This window comes from Mauremys mutica, chromosome 1 (assembly GCF_020497125.1).
Source record: "Mauremys mutica isolate MM-2020 ecotype Southern chromosome 1, ASM2049712v1, whole genome shotgun sequence".
Classification (NCBI taxonomy): Eukaryota; Metazoa; Chordata; order Testudines; family Geoemydidae; genus Mauremys; species Mauremys mutica.
The window spans coordinates 162,232,827-162,256,555 of record NC_059072.1 but is presented as its reverse complement, the minus strand read 5'-3'; the positions used below and the strand labels follow the sequence as shown (position 1 = coordinate 162,256,555).

At 45.6% G+C, this 23,729-nt stretch overlaps 1 protein-coding gene and 1 long non-coding RNA gene across 3 annotated transcripts in view; one reads left to right on the top strand and one right to left on the bottom strand.

The window, feature by feature from the left end:
• The first annotated feature begins 225 nt into the window (after positions 1-225).
• Positions 226-23,729, top strand: part of LOC123361464 (phospholipase A2-like) — a 28,905-nt gene continuing 5,401 nt past the window's right edge. The window contains exons 1-2 of the mRNA XM_045001433.1: positions 226-641; positions 4,304-4,469. Coding sequence (XP_044857368.1) covers positions 602-641; positions 4,304-4,469 — 206 coding nt within the window. The 5' untranslated portion in view covers positions 226-601. The remainder of the gene's footprint in view (positions 642-4,303; positions 4,470-23,729) is intronic.
• Positions 948-23,148, bottom strand: LOC123361475. Of its 2 annotated transcripts, XR_006576168.1 has the most exons (4): positions 22,915-23,148; positions 15,081-15,154; positions 8,373-8,517; positions 948-1,219 (listed from the first exon to the last, which is right to left on the bottom strand). It is a non-coding gene; the product is annotated as an uncharacterized LOC123361475 (long non-coding RNA). The 2 variants fall into 2 exon arrangements; XR_006576167.1 differs by lacking the exon at positions 8,373-8,517.

The window sequence follows — 23,729 nt, the reverse complement described above, 5'->3', positions numbered from 1 at the left end:
ATGTCCAGTGTTAAACAAAAAGGAATTATCTGCAAGGAAAAGCCCCCCCCCCCCCCCAAACACACACACCACAGCTATCAAAATCTGAAAGTCCAGGTCACAGCAGCCAGGACTCCGACTTCCCCCGTGAAGTAGCTAGGAGGTTAACTGGGGTCTGCAGGCAAACAGCTTAGAGAAGGAGCACAAGCTTAGAGACTTGTCTGTAAGAGACTGTGCCAGTCTAATTCCCTTCCAGCAGCCCCTCCCTACAGGAATGATATGCAAATAGAGGCACAGAGCCCTGCTGGCAGAAAAAGGGGAAAGGATTGTGCAGCAGGCTCAGCGCACAGGGCACTTGGGATTCCAGAGGGGAGTGTCTTACTTGTGTGTGTGTGTGTGCGTGCGTGCATGTGTGTGTGTGCGTGTGTGTGTATATAAAACTTTGGAGCAGATATGGGAGCAGCAGCCTAGGAAGAGTGTTATACACATCCATGCCTTGGTTCACCTGGTATACCAGCTGAGAGCAGCTCTGCAGGGAGACCCCAGCCACTCAGCCTGAGTGTACGAGAGAGTGTTAGAAAGGGAGAGGCATATTGAGCGCTGACAACCCTCTAACTTCTCAATGGGGCTCTGGCTGCTGGTGCTGCTGGTGCTTCAGGCAGGTGAGTACAAATTCTGTACAGCTGCGGTTGCTGGACCCCTGGGAGCAACTATATCTCTGCCACCCTCTTGCTTCTCCCACTCTGTGTGTAGGGCAGCTTCCCCCATCACTTTGGCAGCCCATGTACTGTATTAGCCTTGCCTAGTTCTACTTGCCCAAGGCAAATCATTGGCATTTGGACCAGTGACGTAGGGTGACCAGATGTCCCAATTTTATAGGGACAGTCCTGATTTGTGGGTCTTTTTCTTATATAGGCTCCTATTACCCCCCACCCCCGTCCCGATTTTTCACATTTGCTGTCTGGTCACCATACCAGTGAGTTAACTATCGTTCATTTTCTCATTATCACGGTAAAGGAAGTCTGAGTATATTTTGTGCCTGGGCTGATTCATTTCCATGGTAATTCTGTAAGACTGTAACTGTAGGAACATGTTTTATTTTCTCTTTTAATTTAGAAAGTTTCCAGTTTTATTCTGAAAAGCCTCGTCGTGTGTTGACTTTTCTTCTCTGAAATATTGTTTTCAGTTTCACCCCTTTTCTTTATACCAGTGACTCTTGAGCAAATTGCTTCCAATTCATCTAACATTCAAGAAAAAAAAGGAGTTAAAAACGCAAATCCCTTTATAAAAACACAGTTGAATTCTATAGCTCCTAAACACTGAGGTAGCATTAAGGTTTGTGATCATTAGTGCAGTACAATTCGATTAAATGCAAAATCCTGTATTAATGCATCATAAAGGCTGACAATTTAAACACCAGAAATAACAGGAAAGTTTAAGTTGTCAGATCCATCTTTACTCAGCCTGATTTCATATACAAAACAGATGAAAGTGCACAGTTAGTAGTTATTGAAAGTGCTCCAGATGTGCCATTTGGCTAAATTCAGATTGCTGTGGGGTTTCTCCAACTTTTCCAAGGATCTTACAGCAGTGTTGACTCATTGACACATAAAGAGTCAATTCAATTACTATTTAGGTTGCTAACTGTGTAACTGAATGTATAGTGTGCTTGCAAGGCAAGCAAGTTAGAGCTGACTTCAGAACCATAAAAGTATATTAATGTCAAATTGAAATCTAATCAGTTTTCCAAATAAATAAATAATAATAGTAATAAAAAAAGAAATAGTAACATCAGACACTATACTGGCCCCTGCTTTGTTTTAAACGCAGGGGGAGCGCAGATTCTAAAGCAGCTCATTCAGGCTCAGTTCACTGGGGTTCTTTTTGTCCCCCAGGAATAACTGTGATGTTGTTATAGTTCATAGTTTCTCAGGGATGTTCTTCTGGAACTGGATGCATATTTCTGAGAAAGAAACAGCCTCCCTCCCATACATGCTGGATATGATCTGGATATAGGTTATCTGGGTGCAAATCCAGATGAATGTTGCTAATTCCAGTGGAATTACTCTGGATATACCCCCAGGTAACTGAGAGAAGAATCTGTCTCTTACCCCCATTCACTTGGCACTTATAGCAGGGAAATAGGGTCTTCTCTATGGTTTCTAATAACGGAGCTGTTGTTTGCTTTTACCATTTTAAAAAAATTGAATACTCAGGGTAGTGTTTAGTAAAGGGAAGTTGTTACTTTTTCAGGAATGTGTATTTAATCCCAGAGGGAATGGCATGAGAAACAATAAGAAGCCTGTGTAAAACACTGTAACATCAGTGCACAGAATTCCTCCTGAAAAAGGCTGCTACAGTCACCTAAAATGCTGGAAAAGATTCAGTGTGTTGTCTTTTCCTTGATTGTGCTTATGCTGCTGTTTCACTTTTGTCAGAGGGTTCTTGATCATTTTAATGCTTAATATTCTGTTACTTCTGTTTTTTCCTCTGAAGAAATGAACCTCTGACTTTTCATGACTGGGGAAAGAGTCCCATTGACTTCAATGGGCTTTTTGAATCAAGCACTTAGAGAAAGCTACGGCATATGAGACACTCAGGGAAGAAGGATTAGAACAGCAGGTTTTAAAAGGAAAGCAATGGTCTTAATAATAGCATCTAGTCCCTACCTCACATGGATGGTTTAGGGGATTAGTCAATGTTTGCACAGCACTTTGAAGATGTCAAGTGTATTCAAACAGCAGGGAACAAGTGGCCAGGCAACTTCAGTCTGGGCTTCTTGGTTCTGAAATATGATCCCACTCTTGAGTCAAGAATGTTGAAAAATCCATCAGTTTATTTTAGCTTTTACTTTAGGGGTGGGTTGAGTGATTATGAATGGATGGAGAGAGAGAGGTGAAAACTGAAGAACAGAGGAGCTGGGTGGAAAATACAGGGAGGGGCTAATGCTGTTAGTCTGATGCACTCAGACCAATGGATAGGTGCACTGATGCATCACAATAAGTGAAAATAGTACTAATTGCTGCTACTGTTATCATCATGTTAGGCACCAAAATCCATATTTAATCATCCAAATAAGAGGCTTGATTTTCAGAGGTGAGTCCTCTGAGCTCCCACTGCAGTCTATGAGAGGCGCAACTTTGAATAGGAGGGATACAAGATAGAAATAAGTGTTTCAAATCAGGGTATTGTTTAAAGGCCTGCAACTGAAAAAATGGTTTAAGGAGATTGTTTCAGACTATGCAGGCACATTCTCCTTTGCCTTCAGAATAAATCTGAATTTTTTAAGGCCAAAATTAGTGGGGTGGCCCTAAAATAAGGCTTTATAATGGAAGGTGGATATAACCTTTAATATTATCTTAATGAAGCTGCCACCTCTTCAAAATAGGGAATGGAATGTTATTGTATGTACTCAGTGACTGTTACATGACACAGGCCTTCCATTGCTGATAAAGGTGTAACTTTACCATCTGTGTGGCTTGTAGATATTACTCTGATACAACAATAAGCTAAATATGAGTCAACAGTGTGATGCTGTTGCAAAAAAAGCAAATGTGATTCTGGGATGCATTAACAGGTGTGTTGTGAGCAAGACACAAGAAGTCATTCTTCCACTCTACTCTGCGCTGGTCAGGCCTCAGCTGTAGTAGTATTGTGTCCAGTTCTGGGCACCACATTTCAAGAAAGATGTGGAGAAATTGGAGAGGGTCCAGAGAAGAGCAACAAGAATGATTAAAGGTCTTGAGAACATGACCTACGAAGGAAGGCTGAAAGAATTGGGTTTGTTTAGTTTGGAAAAGAGAAGACTGAGAGGGGACATGATAGCAGTTTTCAGGTATCTAAAAGGGTGTCATAAGGAGGTGGGAGAAAACTTATTCATCTTAGCCTCTAAGGATAGAACAAGAAGCAATGGGCTTAAACTGCAGCAAGGGAGGTTTAGGTTGGACATTAGGAAAAAGTTCCTAACTGTCAGGGTGGTTAAACACTGGAATAAATTGCCTAGGGAAGTTGTAGAATCTCCATCTCTGGAGATATTTAAGAGTAGGTTAGATAAATGTCTATCAGGGATGGTCTAGACAGTATTTGGTCCTTCCATGAGGGCAGGGGACTGGACTCAATGACCTCTTGAGGTCCCTTCCAGTCCTAGAGTCTATGAATCTATGAATAATAAGGAATAATAAGGAAAGTGGCAGTGTGTTTGTGCACTGGGCCCAAATGCACAATAAGGCCTAAAATCTGAAGTGGGAATTTGAAAGAAATCAGCAATGAAAATCCTTAAAGGTATTGTGCAAACCCTGTGTGAAACAACATCTTCTCTTTGCAGTTTGGAAAGGCGCGCTGGGGAAAACCCATTCTTTGCATACAAGAGGACTCATTGAATTAGCAGGAGCCATATCCTGTGGCACAGGACGCAATGCTTTGGCGTATCTAGGTTACGGATGCTACTGTGGTCTGGGAGGACGAGGTTGGCCTAAAGATAAAGTAGACTGGTAAGAACATCATTTATATGCCCATGTATACTTCTGGTCTCTCCCCTTGCAGATGATAAATTCTTCCCTCAGTTACATGCATGTATAGGGCTGCCAGGTGTCCATTTTCAACCAGAAAACCTGGTCAAAAAGGGACCCAGGTGGCTCCAATCAGCACTGCTATCTGGGCCGTTAAAAGTCTGGTTGGTGGCACAGCGGGGCTGGCAGGCTTCTTACCTGGCTCTGCGCAGCTCCCAGAAGTGGAAACATGTCCCTTGGCTCCTAGGCGGAGGGACAGCCATGGGGCCTCCTTGTGTTGACCCTGCCCCACCCTGAGCACCAGCTGTGCAGCTCCCATTGGCCAGGAACCACGGCCAATGGGAACTCAGGGGCGGCACTTGTGGGTGGAGGCAGTGTACAGAGCCACCTGGCCGCACCTCTCCCTAGGGACATGTTGATGCTTGTGGGGAGCTGCCCGAGGTAAGCACTGCCCAGAGCCTGCACCCCAAAACCCCTCCCACACCTCAACTCCCTACCCCAGCCCTGAGCCCCCTCCCTCACCCAAACTGCCTCCCAGATCCCGCATCCCAAACCCAGTCCTGCATCCCAACCCCCTGCCTCGAGCCCCCTCCTGCACCCAATCTCCCTCCTAGAGCCTGCACCCTGAGCCTCCTCCTGTGCCTCAACCTCCTGCTCTAGCTCAGAACCCCCTACTGCACCCTAAACCCTTCAATTACAGCCCCACCCCAAAGGCCACACCCCCATCTGGAACCCTCACCCCCCTACACCCCAACCCCATTCCCCAGCCCAGATCCCCCTCCCACACCCTGAACCCCTAATTTCTGGCCCCACCCTGGAGCCCGCATCCCCAGACCAGAGCCCATACCCCCTCCCACACTCCAGCCCCCTGCCTCAGCCGGAGTGCCCCACACACACACTCCAAACCCTTCAGCCCCAGCCCAGAGCTCCCTCCTGCACCCCAAACTCCTCATCCCCAGACAATGCCCTCACCCTCTCCCGCACCCCAACCCCCTGCCCCAGCCCAGTGAAAATGAGCGAGTGAGTGAGGGTGGGGAAGAGCGAGCGACAGAGGGAAGGGGAATGGAGTAAGCAGGGGTGGAGCCTCAGAGAAGGGGAGGAGCCTTGGAGAAGGGGCAGGGCCTCAGGGAAGAGGGGGGAAGGGGTGGGACAAGGGTGTTTGGTTTTGTGCAATTAGAAAGTTGGCAACCCTATAAAACCCTATTGAACCCTTCGCCAAGTGCAAACCAAGGGAAAATTAGGCCTGGTTTGGGACCAGAAACTTAATTTAAAATGTGGTAACACTGTGGTGTTTAGATGTGCTTGTAATTATTAAAACTGGGAGCACTGGCTGTTGGGAGTCTGAAAGGACAGGAAACAGGAAGGAGGGGAGGAGTTGAGGAGGCTGAGTGAGAGTTACAGAGGGTGCAGCAGCAGCTTGGTACAGAGGTTTCCACTGTAAAAATAAAGTCCTGTCGAAGTTGTTAGTAACTTGCCTGGTTGATACAACATTTTGGCGATGAGGATGGATCTTCTGCCTCTGAACCCACCTGCACCCTTTCTGCAAAGCCCCGGTGAGCCTCCAATTGCTTTTACTTCCTGGATCCATATGTTTGAGACTTATCTGCTTGCAATCAGTGCTACAGAGATTTCTGAAGTAAAAAAGCATGCTCTGCTAATCCACTGCCTTTGAGCAGAAGGGCAGCGTATATTTTACACTTTTCCCCTTGCAGATGATAAATATGAGACTGCACTCACTGCATTAAAGAACTTTTTTGTGCAAAAAGTGAATGTAGTAGCTAATCGCTACAGATTTTGCCAGCGTGAGCAGAAACCAGGGGAGACTATAATGCAGTATATTGCTTCCCTGACGAGTCTGATTGTAACTTGTGACTTTGGGAACATGGCAGATGTGATGATTAGAGACCAGCTCATTGAGATAACAACCACGCTTTGTGTAAGAGAATGCTTACTTCTAGAACCACGACTTACACTAGAAAAAGCAATAACCATTGCTACTCAGATTGAGTCAGCTACAGCTGAAGCCAAAATAATGAGCAGGGATACAGGAGGCACAGTCCAGGCTGTGACTCCTTTGCAGAAAAGTTCACTATCGCTGCAGACAAACAATTGCAAGAGGAAAACTAATAAAAAGCCACTGAATCAGCAAATGCAAAATACAGTAAAAGCATGCTTTCGCTGTGGATCCCCACAACACCTTGCAAGCTACACAGGATGTCCAGCAAAAGTAGCTCAGTGCAGTCATTGCAAAAAGATTGGGCATTTTGCTAAAGTATGTCGCAGTAGCCAGTTCAATCAACAGGTTCATGCAGTTACAATACCAGATGTTACTGTGCTGAGTGTGGACAAAATCACTACTGCACATATTCCAGAACAGATAAAGTGCATTGTAAATGTTTCCGCCATACCCTCAGGCAAATCACACTCTATTCAGCTAATGTTGGACACTGGCTCAGCAGTATCTATACTACCTGATTCCATGTATTTGCATTACTTTAAAGATGTGCCTCGTACTGAACCCAAACTTCAGTTGGTGTGCTATTTGAAAAACCATATCCCAGTACATGGCTGCCTGCCAGCAATAGTTACTTTTGGTGATTGCTGTGTAACTGCAGAATTCTACATTGTCCACAAAGGCACTACTATCCTTGGCAGAGATTTATTGGCTGCTTTAAATCTCAGGGTAGTTAATGGATGAATTTATCTTCCTCAGCAAAGCACTCTTGCAGTACACACACCAGTTTCAGCTGGGACCCAACACCAGGTTGAGGAGAAACTTGGCTGTGCTTATGGGTTTCTGCATAAAGTTAAAATGCAGAATAATGTGATGCCTGTATGACAGAAATTACGGCGCTTACCATTTTCAGTCAGGGAAGCTGTTTCAGAGGAACTTAGAAAACTTGTTCAAAATGACATTATTGAAGAGATTAACTCCTCGGAATGGATTTCACCTATAGTGGTGACGCAGAAGAAGGGTGGAGGCATTCACCTTTGTGTGGACTTAAGGGAGCCAAATAAAGCTATTGTGATTGACAGCCATCCTCTTCCTCACATAGAAGAAGTATTTGCAGAACTCCGTGGAGCAAAGATGTTTTCTACTCTTGATTTGCAGAGCACATACCACCAGGTTATGTTGCATGAAGACAGCAGAGACCTCACAGCATTTATTACACATGAGGGACTATTTTGTTTTAAACGTGTTCCATACAGTCTCACATCAGCCCCAAGTGCCTTCCAAAAAATGTCATTGATTCTGAAGAATCAACATGGAGTTCAGTGCTATTTGGATGATATTATCATGTTTGGAAATACTACTGAGGAGCATGACAATAATCTGCAGTCTGTACTAAACTGCATCAGAAAGCAGGTCTCAAGCTCAATAGGTCCAAATGCAAATTTAGACAAACTGAACTCTCCTTTCTGGGGCATACAATTTCACAGGCTGGACTAAAACCTGATCCAGATCATATCCTGGCAATTTCAAATGCTCCTCCTCCAACAGATTTGCAAACCTTACGTTCCTTCTTGGGTCTTACCCCCTGGTATGCAAAATTCATTCCCAATTATGCTTCTGTCATTGAACTGTTACGAGAATTACTACGGAGAAGTTCAACCTTAGTGTGGACAACAGATGTACAAGCTAGTTTTGAAACGGTGAAAGACAGTCCAGTACTTGCACTATTCAGTCCCGCATTGTCCACAATTATAACTACTGATGCTTCTGATTATGGACTTTGTGTTGTCCTCATGAAGTTGTGTGAGGACAGCCCCGAGAGAACTGTTGCATTTGCTTCAAGGACACTGAGTAATGCTGAGAGAAAATATTCTGCAGTTGAAAAAGAAGCACTTGCTTGTGTCTGGGCTACTCAAAAATGGAGAACTTACCTGTGGGGCCACATGTTCAAGTTGCGCACAGACCACAGCCCTTTGACGACGTTGCTCACCATGAAAGGACTGGGAAGAGCAGGATATCGTATTGCTAGATGGTCTGCAAGACTATTCTCTTTCAATTATGACCTGGAATATAAGCCTGGAAACAAAAATGTGGTAGTTGATTGCCTTTCTCGCCTGCCTTTGCCTTCACCAGATGGTCCACCGGAGGATGAGGATGTAGTAGCTGCGCTTATTACAAGCACTCTTACTGCAGTTACAAGAGAACAATTTCAAGCTGCTTGTTCAGCATGTCCAATTCAACAAAAACTACGAGAATTTCTGACAAAGAGATGGCCCAGTAACCCTAAAAACCTTGACCCAGTTTTGCTGCCTTATTTTAGAGTTCGAGATGAACTTTCTTTGCTTGATGGCTGTGTGCTATGAGGTACACACTGGCTACTTGTGCCAGAAGAATTACAGTCAAAACTCATACACCAGGCACATGATACTCATCAAGGAATTGTCAGAACCAAACGATGACTACGGGATCTGAATTGGTGGCCAGGGATGGACTCTCAAACTGAAGCACTCCTAAAAACTCATGTCACTTGCCAAATGCATGATAAGACAGCAGTGACATGTACCTCTCCATTACAGCCTGTTCCTCTTCCTGAATCTGCATGGGAAGAAGTGGCGACTGACATTGTACGACCCTTTCATACTGCTCCAATTGACTGTCGTTATGCCATCACTTTAATAGACTATTTCAGTAAATGGCCTGAGGTAGTGTTTACATCGCAAATCTCTTCTGCTACAGTAATTAAGTTCCTCTCTTCAGTTTTTAGCAGGGAAGGTAACCCCAAAGAACTGGTTTCCGATAAAGGTAGTCAATTTACTTCCCTGGAGTTTGAAACCTTTCTAGCAGAGAGGAACATTTTACACAGAAGGTCATCCCTATATTACCCTCAAGCCAATGGGGAAATCGAACGGTTTAACAGAAGTGTGAAAGAGAGTTTGCAAACAGCTAAACTGGAAGGGCAATTGTGGATACCCTTCACTACTGATTTCTTGCAAGCATACCAGGCTACATGACATGCCACAATGCAAAGATCACCCGCAGAGTTTCTGCATGGGAAACAGATGAATACTAAACTGAACATTGTTGGATTGTTAAAGGCATGACCTGATGCCCCAAACAAGGATGATGTGTTGAACAGAACCAAGCAAAGTATAAGGCTTTCACAGACGAGCAGCGGGGTGCTAAGGAACCAAAGTTTGAGTGTGGTTCCTTCATTAGAATACGAAAACCTGGAATTTTACACAAAGGGGACCATAAATTCACAGCTCCTCTTAAAATCATAGAGAAGAAGGGACCATACACCTATCGACTTTCTGATGGGCGGGTATGGAATGCTTCTTATCTTGCTCCTCCCTATGCACCAAGAGGAGATTATGCCAACACCCAGTCTGCATTGGATGACTTCACCATAGAACCAACACAACAAAACATTGCACTGGAACCGGGGCTTGAGAGGTGGCCTGTCAGACCCACACGACCACCTGTCTGGACTAAAGACTATGTTATGTAGTATCTACAGTGTTTCCAGTGTAATATTTCTGCCAGTAGTATAGTGTCTTGTTTCCTATTTGTTCCTGTGGTTAGAACAACAATGTTTATTTTAATTGGGAGAGTTTCTTAAGAGAGGAGGGAAAGTGGTGTTTAGATGTGCTTGTGATGATTAGAACTGGGAGCACTGGCTGTTGGGAGTCTGAAAGGACAGGAAACAGGAAGGAGGGGGGGAGGAGTTGAGGAGGCTGAGTGAGAGTTACAGAGGGTGCAGCAGCAGCTTGGTACAGACAGGGCCGGCTCTAGACCCCAGCACGCCAAGCGCGTGCTCGGGGTGGCGTGCCGCGGGAGGGCGGCAGGCGGCTCCGGTGGACCTCCCGCAGACGTGCCGGTGGAGGGTCCGTTGGTCCCGCGGCTTCGGTGGAGCATCCCCAGGCACGTGTGCAGGAGGTCCACCGGAGCCGCGGGACCGGCGACCGCCAGAGCGCCCCCCGCGGCGTGCCACCCTGCTTGGGGCGGCGCAATTCCTAGAGCCACCCCTGGGTACAGAGGTTTCCACTGTAAAAATAAAGTCCTGTTGAAGTTGTTAGTAACTTGCCTGGTTGATACAACAAACACAGACACCATTGTAAGTGTATGTCACATGGACATTGACAGTGGTATTGCCCAGCATATTCATGAGGACTTTTAACCTCTGGTGAATGGTGGCAGAGTTCCCTGGAGACAGGGACTCCACTAGGGGACCAGGTTGTGGCCACCCAAAACTGATGCAACTTCACTTACTGGGGTAACCAGTATAGTGGGTGGTGCTGACGGAAAAGGGGTCACACCCAAGGTGAGTGGATGCTTGGCAACATAGGGAAGGGCAGTAGTGGAAACACTGCTTTTCCTCTCCTAGGAGAGAATCCCATATTGGTACAGGAGCGACTCAAGTTCCTTGCCTTCACCCCACGTCTGTTTACTATATTAAACCAACAGATGATTTTGGCGGAACAGTATATTGTAATGGGGTAATATTCTCTCCCTTCTCTGGCTTTTGTATTTGTTCAGAAGATGTTGAGCTATTTATTTTCAAAGCAGGATGCAATGCTCCTATTCCACTGCAATACTTTTACTTCTCTTACACACACTGACTGGCGTATATTTAATTATTTTGTCTGATAGGCTTTGATCCATCTGAATGACTGTGAGCTCTGATCCTTTTGCTATAGAAAACTTTTGCCCATGTTGCAGTCTATCGCTGCACTTTCAAGATAGCCACACACTTCCATCTGCTTATCTAAAATTAATAAGCAGGGTGGCTCTTACACTTACCTTTTCCTTTCTTTAGGAAAGAAGGCAGGTGATATCAGCCCATTTAGTAAATAGCTTACTGTGCTTTATCAACATATCCAGCTGTTGCAGGCACTTGCAATTTTTCTATACAGCCTGGCCACGTGGAAATCAATGGGAGTTTTGACATTGACTTCAGTGGGGCCAGAATTTCACCCTACGTGGCTCAAATCAAGGACCCAACAAGTGGAGGCACCCAAAATTAGTGGCCACTTTTGCAAATTTAAATTTAACCCTTTAACTACAGATATTAATACTCCTTGACTGCTTTGCTTGGTTACAGAAAATTATTTTTAGGCCTCCAGAAATTCTGGGTCAGTTCCTCAGCTGATATAAACCAGCTCCATAGTGCCACTAGATCTGGCCCTTGAAGGGTATGCTTATGGTCATTTAGGATAAAATGTGATTTGCAGGGTGCTTATCTATAGGGAAGCATGCTGTGGCTCACCAGCCCAGGAACATTCTGGAGAAGGCCAGGGGGAGGGGGTTGAGCTCAGCATGTGGAATGGAGAACTATGAGCATGTGACAAACAAACCCATATATGGAAAGGTTAACTCTGATTGGTTAGAGGTTCATGTTATGTAACTTGTTATGTAAGTGCCATGTGCTATAAAATAGCAAGGGGAGGGGCTCCTTGCTGGAGGGACTCTGCCTGATTTTTTGTACCAGGGGCTCTCCTTTTGTACATATTAAATAAAGCCTTGTTGAATCGCATCACATCGAATCGAAGTCCCTTGATTCTACCCAGCATCAGACTCACTGGGAACCACAAAATCCCAACACCCTAAACATTTTCCTTCTCATATTTGTTGGAGGAATCTTCTGGGTTCCTCTCCCTGATGAAATCAACACATCATGCTGTGTTAGTGACAATGAACACGGCTTTTGCAGTATTTCCCATTGTAAGTATAATGAACACCACGAGTACTGTGGTAAAGCCAACTTCCTTGAGCAGTAAATGTTTAAAATGACTCATCCTTTAAACATTTCTGCTTTTGCTACTGACACCATTTTAAAAGATGTAATTTTCTTTTCCTTAAATCAGTCATCTCTGTCTAAATATTAAAGTAGGTCTAAATATAGACTTTTTTATTCTATAAAAAGGCATATTTTGGGGCAATTCATTTAAAAATGTTCGTTTCAAACACTGGCGATGTGGTATTCTAGTCATTACATTTCCCCCCTCCTCCTTCCGTCCTCTCTGTTCTTACAATGAAATGAACAAATAGTGCTCATCTCCTGTCCCTAAAGGTCAATAGACTTTCTTCCCCTATCACACTCTGCTGGATGTTTTGTGAATTTCCCAGAACTTCAGATATCGCTGTTTAAGCTCAATGAGCATGCGGAGGACTCGAATCACAGTCACCTAACTCAGGGCCTGATTCTGTGAGATACTGATTGAAATCAATGGAAGTTAGGAGCCTAAACCCCTTTGAGGATCTGGGCCTATGTGAATGAGCCATCTAGCCTTCTGCAAGACACAAAGAATTAAACAAAAAGGACAGAATAGACGATGGTGTCTATTCCTCTAAAATTGCAAACAGAACCTATTGCCACAGTGACATTTGCTCATTGCACTGTTCTCCTAATCTCTGGTTGTCCTGGGCAAGGAGTTAGCCAGTCAGAGCTGCTTATATCCTTAAGTGCAGGTTTTCTAGCACATACTTTATGAATAAGCAGTATCCAACTAGTAGAGGTTTGTATTCATCTTTCTTTCCCCTTGCCCAGTACTCAGCCAGCCAGCCTGTAATCTCGCTGGCTGATGCTGATTGCATTTGGTACCATTAAGCATTAACAGGTGGAAAGGAAGGGCATTTCTTGACAGTAAGTGACCAGCTGAAGTTGTTAAGGGGAAGCCTGGGTGTTTATCCTCTTCTCTCCGAGGTGCTACTTCGGGGGCATCTGGAGGTGATTTTGCAAACTCTGAGCATCCTCTCACTTTACACTGGTGTAAATCAGGAGCAAGTTACTCCACTGAAGCTAATGGGTTATATCAGTGTAAGACTGGTGTCACTGAAAGCAGAATCAGGCCCAAAAGGTTGCAGCCCTCCTAGAGCAATGCAATCCTTCCATTTTTTACAAAGCCAGTTTAGGAGCAGCCACTCCCCAGAGCCAGCTGGTTCTTCTCATTAGCCCTTGCTTTGCTGTCTCTGTCTTTTTCTCCAGCTCAGCCTACTCTCCTCTTCCCTGTGCTCTGCTCCTTCCTCTCCCTCTGTGCCACTATTCTAGCTCCTTCCTTTTCTCTGGCTCCCCACTACTACTCCTTTTCTCTTGTCCTCTGGCTCCTTACTCCCCCTCCTCCTCCCTTTGCCTGCCTCTCTCCTGTCACTCAGGTCAGGCCCTCCACCAATGGGCTGCTCCTCCTATCCTCACAGCTCCTGAATTACCACTCCCCCTCTCACCTCCACCCACATGGCTGGCACCTCTCACCCACCTGCCAGCTGCTGCTAATTCTTCCTTCCCTCTGATCTTGGCCTCTGAACTTTCAGAAAGAAAACCAGGAACAAGGTGATCTGAAAGTAGGGAATAATTAACCTGTGACTCATCATCACTACTATAAACCCAATAGAACCTTCCTTCTCTGTGTGTTGCATGATGGGCAGCATAAATTGTTTTGCTTAGTCATTAGCAAGTGCTACATTATCCAATGGGAAAACAGGACCTCAGTCTGAATGTTCTGTTACATTTATAATGTAACAGGTGACTGGTCGCATTCTAATGTCCTTTAGGTGTTGGGTTGCTGCTTTTAAATTACGTTTCTAGAATTCTGAATGTAGCGAATAATCTTGTGGTCATCATTGCTGATGTCATACAGGCAAGCTCAGAATAAAACCTGACATTTATCTGGCAGACAAATCTGTGGAATGAAATTGCTGCTTTACTGCATTGGGAGTGCAGATGGAAGGAAAGCACGCTGGGCTAAATTCAGCCCTTGTATAGTCACAGGAGGTAAACGAAGGTTGAGTTTGACCCAATGGGCCTGATTCTCTTCTTGTTTTCACAAGATTTACCTGAGTCTAGCTCCACTGACTTCACTGACATTATTCCAGAGTTACCCCGGTGTGGGACCCAAATCAGACATGTTATCTTTGCTTCTGATCACTTATGAACATAGATGTGATGTGTGGCTAGGGCTAGAGGGGGCTCAGCCACCCCAAATCTATCTTGGCCTGACCAGCTCAGCAGGCAAAGGCATGTGGCTGGTGGCACCAGGGCCAGGAAGGGGACGAGACGTTGTAGAGGAGGAGCCCTACCTGTCCGGGGACACGTGCATCATGTGACGTGGTGAGTGCCTGCGAATTCTGCATGTGGCGAGAGCCAACAGATGGGCATGGAGAGCAAGGCCCAGCCCTTCGGGACAGGAGCTACCACTGCAGGGTGAGTGCAGAGTGAACTTGCCCTCCTACCCACCCTCTAGTCATCCCTTCCACACCAGGCTAGAATAGAGACTAGAACCTACATACAGACCAGAGAGCAGGGCTTGACACACACACACACACACATCCCACCCCCGGAGAGCACAGTAGTTATTAAGTTTTGCTCATCCCTCCAAATAACATTTTTACCAGCTGTCTGTGCTTATGGATTATCCCCATGTCAAGAAACCCAGCCTTCTGAGCGATCTCTTTTCAAATGACATGTTAGTACTCATGGCCATAAAGCAGTTTCCTCTATATAAAATATGATTAATTGTTTGTTTGCTTGGTAGATACGGAACTAGTTTTAAGAACCAAATAATGAAAGGGAGAGATCTTTTTTCTATCTTCAGAATATAGCTAGGTGTAAGGTCAGAACATGCATAACTTTTGTGACTACTTACCGGATCTCGTCCTGGAAATCTGGGCAGGAATTGAACTTCCCATCCCATTGCTCCGAGTCGGGATCACAGCAATTCTGAAATCCACCAGAGAAACCATATGAGCGGCAAAAAGGGTAGATTAGATCTAGTCTAGTCTAGAGGTTCTTATGCCACACTCATTACTGTAGTGTCTGAGCGCTTTCCAGTACTGCATTATGCAAAATGCGACTAACATCTGCCACGTGATGTTGTTCGGGCACCCTCTTGCTAGAGGGAAAATTGTGCGCTGTGGGGTGTTTTGATTTGATTTTTTTTTAAACGAGAGAGGGAGACAGATGTTGCTCTGTATTTATGTTACAGAGGGCAGAGTCAAAGAAATGCACCTTGCAGTTAGAGCAGAAGGTGGTGAGGTTTGTGATGGCCCTTAGTTCTTGGGCGAGTTCATTCCACAGTCTCAGACTGGCCCCTGAGAAAGTTCTGTCTCCTGCACAGGCTTTACTCTTATTACACAAGTTCCATTGTGCCAGAGGAGTGAAGCTATAAATCATGGTCTTCATCTCAGAACAATAATTGATCTTTTAGATGCCCTGGGCTCAAGCCATTGAGGACCTTGAAGATAAGGACCAAGACTTGAACTTGACTGAATGTTCTATGGGAAGCCAGTGTACAGAGCGGAGGATAGGTCTGATGTGCTCGCAGTAACCCATGTTGCTGAGTAGATGCGCTGGAGCATTCTGTATTAGCTGGTATTTCCTACATGCTGAAGGTTTCATGCCCTGGCATATTGCACTGGTGTAATCTAGTCAAGAAGTGACAAAGGCATGAAGTAGAAAATGTCTACCACATGTGAAGTGAGTGGGACAAGAGGGTCCTGACCGGTTACACTCTGAAATAGAGAGGTTCATCACCGAGATTGCGTCCAATTATTTTTTTTACCATTTTGTTGGGGGGGAACAACACCCCAGAGATAAAACCAGCATTAGTGGTCTCCCCTAGAAGTTGATATCCGTCCCCTAGATGACTCCCCAGTCAACTACAAAGTAAGAAGGTAACAACTCTAGATGAGGAAAGGGGAAGAAGGAGACATAAAGCTCTGTCAGATCCCTTACCCGTCTAAGCAGATAAATAATACGTAATACACACATTTTGTGTGAAATCTCTCTTCTGAAATGTCCGGATCTAAAAGTAATTACATGGCAGAGTGGAAAATGGCAGATGCACTTGAAATGTCATATAGGGATCTATACTGTTGCTTGGTGAGTACTTACTGTGACGGGTTGGATCACAGAGACCTCCTTGGGACTGCCACCTGATGTGCTGAGACTACCTCTGAACCGTTTTCCCTGCCAGCTTGAGACTTCAGTAATCTGTCTTGTTGAGCCAGACATGCTAGCCTGCTACAAACACAGACCCAGATCTGAACCACGTCTCCCAAAAGCTGCAGGCTTAATTGAAAATGGCTTAAGAAGTGCTCCTGTCACTCTCACCCAGATACCCAGTTCCCAATAGGGTCCAAACCTCAAATAAATCCATTTTACTCTGTATAAAGCTTATACAGGGTAAACTCATAAATTGTTCGCCCTCTATAACACTGATAGAGAGAGATGCGCAGCTGTTTGCTCCTCCAGGGATTAATTACTTGCTCTTGGTTAATTAATAAGCAAAAAGTGATTTTATTAAATATAAGAAGTAGGATTTAAGTGGCTCCAAGTAATAACAGACAGAACGAAGTAAGTTACCAAGCAAAATAAAATAAAACATGCAAGTCTAAGCCTAATAGAGTAGGAAAATAAATGCAAGTAAATCTCACCCTCAGAGATGTTCCAATAAGCTTATTTCAAATAGACTCCTTCCTAGTCTGGGTTCAGCAATCAGTCACACCCCCATAGTTACTGTCCTTTGTTCCAGTTTCTTTCAGACATCTCTTTGGGGTGGAAGACAAAATGGAGGTGTTTCCAGGGCCTTATATAGTCTTTTTCTGGTGGGTGGAAGCCACTTTGTTCTCCTGTGTAAAATTCCCTGAACAAGATGGAGTTTGCAGTCACCTGGGCAAGTCACATGTCTATGAATGATTCAGTTTTTGCAGGCCAACGCCATTGTTTACATGTTAGTTTGAACGTTCCCAGGAAAGCTCAGATGTGGATTGGTGTCTCCCAAAGTCCATTGTGAGTTAAGTGATCCTTGACTGGGCACTTACCAAGACTAGCCCTTTCTCAAGAAGTTGACGAAATGCTTCACGGAGGCTACTTAGAATCAAACAAGTACATAGCCAATATTCATAACTTCGAATACAAAAATGATACACCCATACAGACAGCATAATCATAACCAGCAAACTACAACCTTACCATAGACACACCACTTGGCCTCCTCTGTATAAGACCTGGTGCAACCATAGGACCCTGGTTGCAACAATGATCGGTACGGTCACAGTTTATGTCAATAACGTCACACTTACAGTTGGGTTCTTCTCAGAGTCCTGATCTAGTTCCACATTCTGAACAGCATTTGACAAAACGAGTGGAGGGAATTTCGTTCCTCTGTAAATATTTGTATTTATGACTCAGCAGCTGACAAAACAAGCGGAGGGAATCTATACCCATACGAGTGGAGTGGCTGACAACAAGTGATTTATTTATCCACAGCCCAAGTATGGCACAATGCAAACAGCTCCACTCTTAATGTTCTTTTCCATTGTTCAGCTAAACCTCTCCAGCATTTCCTGGCATTAAATCATCCCTTTTATTTGTATTGAGTCAGCCATAACACCTCCCTGGACCAGTAAGGACTGCTGTGCTCTAGGTTAGGGCAGATGACTTGCCCCAAGGAGAAGCCATGCAGTGTTTGCATCGCTAATCTCCATTGGGGGTTATGTGAGGGAGGCAGCTGTTAGCTGCTGCATTAGCGAAGGGCTAGTGGAGGCTGTCATGGCCTTGCCTTGGCTTACCATAGAGTTAGCTCAGTTCTGTTTAACTCACCCTCCAAACTCACTGCTCTTAGCCCTGCCCCTCCTTCCTAGCTCTGTAATGCCTGATCCTGCACTTGTAGGTGCAGGAAATCCCTGGGGGGGAGCATTTATTCTGGCTGCATCCAGCTCCTATGCTCCATGGATCTCTCAACACTGAGGGCTTTCCCCTGTGAATTTGCTGCAGTGACCCTTGGCTGGCCCCTTTGCTTTCCGAGTTGAGCAGTTCTGTGGTAAATAGCCCATTGGCTGGCCCACCCAGCCCCTTCCCCCCTCTATCCCTGTTTTACCCTTACGGGGTGACCTGGAGCTGAGCTGGGCTGGGCTGTGGTCTCACTGGGTCATCACGATGTCTGGGCCTATCCCTGTCCCTCTGACCCTGTATTTTCCCTTTCTCCTTCCCTGCCAGCACCTCAGGGTCTTGTGGACACATTCCCCTCTGCTAGCGCGGCAGCCTCTTGGAGGGGTTCACACAGAGGCCTTCACAGCGCCCCTCTGAAGCTGTTTTAAGGGTTGTGTGTCCCTCACTTCCCCATGATGTCAGCCTACATCAGCTCCACTCATTGATTAAAACAATTGCTCCTTTGTGCCTTTAGCTTCACCAGCTCCTTCTGGATGCAGCCATTGGACTGGCCAGTGCCATTTCATCTCTGGCTGCAGAGGCTGCAGCTCTACTCACTGTAGCAACGTCCCTGTGTCACCGGCAATGATGACTAAATATAAAAACACCTCATGCAACAAATTTTATTGCAAATTGTCAGCATAAAATCCCAAACCAAGCCAATTATCCTGCAAAATGTGGAGTCCTCAGGAGACTAAACTGTCCTTAGCCACAGCCAGAAAACTGTCAGGGCCAAGGTGCCACCAGAGCCTGAGGAACCTGTTGTGAGAGGAAGCTGGTGTTTGTGCGATAGACCCAGGTGATCCTAGCAGATGAACCCACTCGATGCTGAAAAGGGAAGTGAAAAACCTACAAGGTTTGTGAAAATCTGACCTGGAGGAAAAGTCCTTCAGACCCCAAATCTGGCCATCAGTTTAATGCTGAGCCTGTGAACAAAGATCACACAGCTAATCCACATCTGGGCTCAGAAGGTTTGTAGTTATTGTCTCAGACCATTGGTCCATTTGGGCTTGTGTCCTGCCTCCAGCTGTGACTAGGATCTGATGCTTCAGAGGAAAGAGGAAAAAACCCCAGATAGTTCATTCAGCCAGTTGTGAATTGGGAGGGGGGGGGAGGGAAATCCTTTCTGACCCCAGCAGAAAATCAGCTGAAGCTCTGAAGCATGAAACTGGATTCCCCTAATTATCTTACCAATGTGGATACAAATGTGAACACTGTGTGGAGAAAAATAAGGTGTGGACATGGGGGCTAGAGGAAGGAGAGGGATGGGGGAAGATTGTATTGTCTCTGGGGAATGTTTGTGGGTTTGTCCTATTTACTCTGCGCATTTGTAAGGGCAGAGAAGTAGGTTATCCATGTTCTGTGAACTGCAATGCCAGTAAAAATACTGTATCTAGCTCTGAAAATATGCATTGTATTTGTACTTTAGAGAACCCAGATAAATCAAGTCCCTGCCACAAAAAACTCACAATACCAAATAGCACAAGATAAACACTCTGACTTCCTGCTTCTCTGTGAGCTGTGGATGCCAGGCAGGCTTTTCAAACTGCTCTGAGAGGCTTTGGGACCTTTGCTAATGGTTTTTTGCAGCAGCACTCTGCCTTCCCTCCCCCTCTGTCTCTCTGTAGGTTAGCGACACTTGCGTGTTGCGAGACCTATGGACAGAAGTTGCATTATTACTGGAGCCCTGCTCTGTTCCCTGTGATTGTGCAACTACAACCTTGACTGTAGAATGTGACTGTGATGTGCTCCCCCTGGGGTGCTACCTGGAACTGGGGGTACCACTAAGCTCTCTGATCCGCCAGCCTGGGCTCCTTCTCATACTATGCTGCTGTGACAAGCTGCAAAGCCCTCCAAGCTTGCACTTTCACCAGCATTCACACAGGTAGGGGGACACCCAGCTGCAGTTACATGCTGGCTCTAACCACCAGCCTAGGACCCCAGAGCAGTACCACCCTGCCCTGGTCAAATCTGGCCAGTATATGGGTTTAACACCGGGTTCGCATCTCCCTCACTGTGAAGATGACCATGCACACTTGTGGTAACCAAGCTGAGATTTTCCCCAGACATGCTCACTGGTTTGGATTAAAACATAAAATAAATTTATTAACTACAAAAGGATAGATTAGGTGATTATAAGTGATAGCAAACAGATCAAGGCAGATTACTTAGTAAATAAACAAAACCGCAAACTGAGCCTAACATACTAGATAGGTAGGATATGAATTAGCAAATTCTCACCGTGAGTGCTAAATAGGCTGGCAGATTCTTAAGGCACAAGCTGCCTTGGCTTTTCAGCTTGGGTTTCCCAGGTTTTCATACACAGGCTAGAAATCCCTCTAGCCTGAGACCATCACTTCCCCCCGTTCAGTCTTTGTTCCTCTGGTGTTTCCAGGTATGTTGTTATAGGGAGAGTGAGGTCCTCCCATGATGTCATTTCCCTGCCTTTTATATACAGTTCCCATTGTGTAGTGCTATCTCTGAGAGGTTTCTATTGTACACAGTTCCTAGGGTAATCCTTGTGCTTGTGTGCATTTCCTTAGTAAGCCATTAACATTGTTTGGCCTTTTTACTGTTGTACCTGAAAGGCTGCTTGTGGGTGTTTTCAGCCTCACATGTTTCAGTAACACATATGTAGCCAAACTTCATAAACGAATAGCACATACAATCCAACGAGATTTTTCGCCTTCCTCTGAAGTGTGGGGCATGGGTCACTTGCTGATGGATTCTCTGCACCTTGAAGTCTTTAAACCATGATTTGAGGACTTCAATAGCTCAGACATAGGTGAGGAGTTTGATACAGAAGTGGGTGGATGAGATTCTATGGCCTGCGTTGTGCAGGAAGTCAAGACTACTTGATCATAATGGTCCCTTCTGACCTTAAAGTCTATGATTCTATGATTACTGTCTAGCAGATCAAGACTTTTAGAATGATACCTCACAAGGCATACTTTGTACAAAACATATCCTAATTACATGACAGTGGTGAATATTGGGGTGCCAGGGTGTCACAGTGACATTTGGCCTAAATTGCACCAAGTTTAGTAGTGCTACTGCGGAGGGCCTGTGTCACCTTTGTACAGTAGCCAGGGGTCCAACGTTGCATTTTCTGCCTGTGCCCTGTAGCTGGCCGTTGCTTTCCAGCTTTCCCCACAAGGGAGTTAGTGGGATTATGGTGCTTACTTCCTGCACTGTTCCAGGGAGCTAGGCAGCAGGAGGTAGGGGAGACACAGAGGGAGTCCAACTTGCAGCCAGGGAATGAGGAATGGGGGGTAGGCTGTGAAAGAAGAATGCCTGGACAACCGTGACACAGCCAAGACAAAGGGACCAGAGAGATAAGCCGCAGAATCCCTCTCCCTTTCTGAGCCAGGCCACTTGGAAACTATAGCAATAGCCGGATCCAGGACAAGTGGAATAGTGCCCCTGGAGAACATGGCAGGAGAGAGATGCAGGGATGGGGCTGGGCCCCTGGAGGTCATGGGGATCCTGTTCATTACTGAAGATATTCATGAATGAAGTTTACACCCAGGAGTATTTTTTGACCCTAACCCTGACCCTGACCCTGAAAATACTCATGGACCAAAGGTCCCTCAGTGTATATTTCTTGCAGTGATTATTTCTGACACTGGATTCCTTTGCTCTGTTCTCCTGGCCACCAAGCTCCTCTCCCTGACTTCACAGGCCTTGTCTGGTGCCTCCCTTGCTGGTTTATTCCAATTGTTCTCAGTATTAGTACATTTTCCCCATGTCTCAGCTAAGTGTTTGTCTCATTAGCTTCAAGACATTGCTCCTGATTCTGCCACCATGCAAGGCTGTGAGAAATCCCTGTTCTCAATTATACTGTTCCCTGAGAGACACTTACAAGCAACGTCCTGTCCCCTCACACCCTTAGGACCCAATTCAAAATGCACCAGAGTCAACAGAAACACTTCCATTGACCTCAGTGAGCTTTGGATCAGACCCTTAGTTCCCAAACCAGTCTCATTTTCTCCTAAGCAGCATCATTTCAGCCAGCATAGGCTGAAGGGGGCCTGGAACAAATTCCTGGATCTAACGACCCCCAAGCTCTGTGGAGGTTTGGAATCTGAGCCAGGATCTGGCTTGGAATATCAGAGCTCTTCCTCCCCACAACCCATCCCCTGTAACAGATCAAACCCAAACCTGAGATCCAGACACTGGGGCCTTTGAAATCTAGATCTGAATTTAGCATCTCAGCCCTGTCTCTATTTATTTTATTACAGATACGTCAGTCAGTGACAGCTCAGGGAGACCTGGGAGCCTCCTCTTTCTGCCTTACACAAACAGGCGGAAGGAGTGAGCACAGAACAGTTAATAGGCAGCAGGTTTAAAACAAATACAAGGAAGTTCTTCTTCACGCAGCGCACAGTCAACCTGTGGAACTCCTTGCCTGAGGAGGTTGTGAAGGCTAGGACTATAACAGCATTTAAAAGAGAACTGGATAAATTCATGGTGGTTAAATCCATTAATGGCTATTAGCCAGGATGGGTAAGGAATGGTGTCCCTAGCCTCTGTTTGTCAGAGGATGGAGATGGGTGGCAGGAGAGAGATCACTTGATCATTGCCTGTTAGGTCCACTCCCTCTGGGGCACCTGGCATTGGCCACTGTCGGTAGACAGTTACTGGGCTAGATGGACCTTTGGTCTGACCCGGTACGGCCGTTCTCATGTTCTTATGTTCTAACAGTTGGGAACGGGCAACCATCCCCATTAACCCATGCTAAGTACCGTCCTGAGACTCATTGCACTTACTTATTGGAAGATCAGGTTCTTTGATGACAGCCCGCACCACCTTGCTCTGTTGTTATCACTGTATCAACTAGAGATGGGCCTGAACCAAAACCTTGGAACCCAGCACCCCCATTCTTTGGGGTCAAAGTCTTGGTTGGGATCCAAATCTTTTTGCTCAGGCTCATCTCTGTCAGTGGTGGAGCCTGGCTGGGAACGCCCTGGTGGAATTGAGAGAACTGACACTGAGGGGCAAGGACTGGCTCTGACAGAACATAGTGGAGAGATGAAGTCATCAGTATTGTGACTCCCATAATGATCCACCCACTCTTATCTGCTGCTGACCAATGAGACCACTGTATGTCAACTGATCTCACAATCAGGATGTAGAGTTGTCAAGGTTCCGTCCCCACTCTGAACTTTAGGGTACAGATGTGGGGACCTGCATGAAAGACCCCCTAAGCTTATTTACCAGCTTAGGTTAACAGTAAGCTGCCACCACCAAGCGTGTTCCAAATCTTAGGGGAGAGCCACTTGGAACTCTGCCTTTCCCCAAATATTTCCCAAGTCTCTAAACCCCACCTTCCTGGGCAGATTTGAGACTAATTCCTCTCCCCCCAAGTCCTTACACCCCTTTTCCTGGGTAGGCTTGAGAGTATACCCTCACCAATTAGTCCTGGTGAACACAGATCCAAAACCCTTGGATCTTAAAACAATGAAAAATCAATCAGGTTCTTAAAAGAAAAATTTTAATAAAAGAAAAAGGTGAAAGGAATACCTCTGCAAGATTAGAATGGAAGATAATCTCACAGACAAACAGATTCAAAACACGGAGGGTT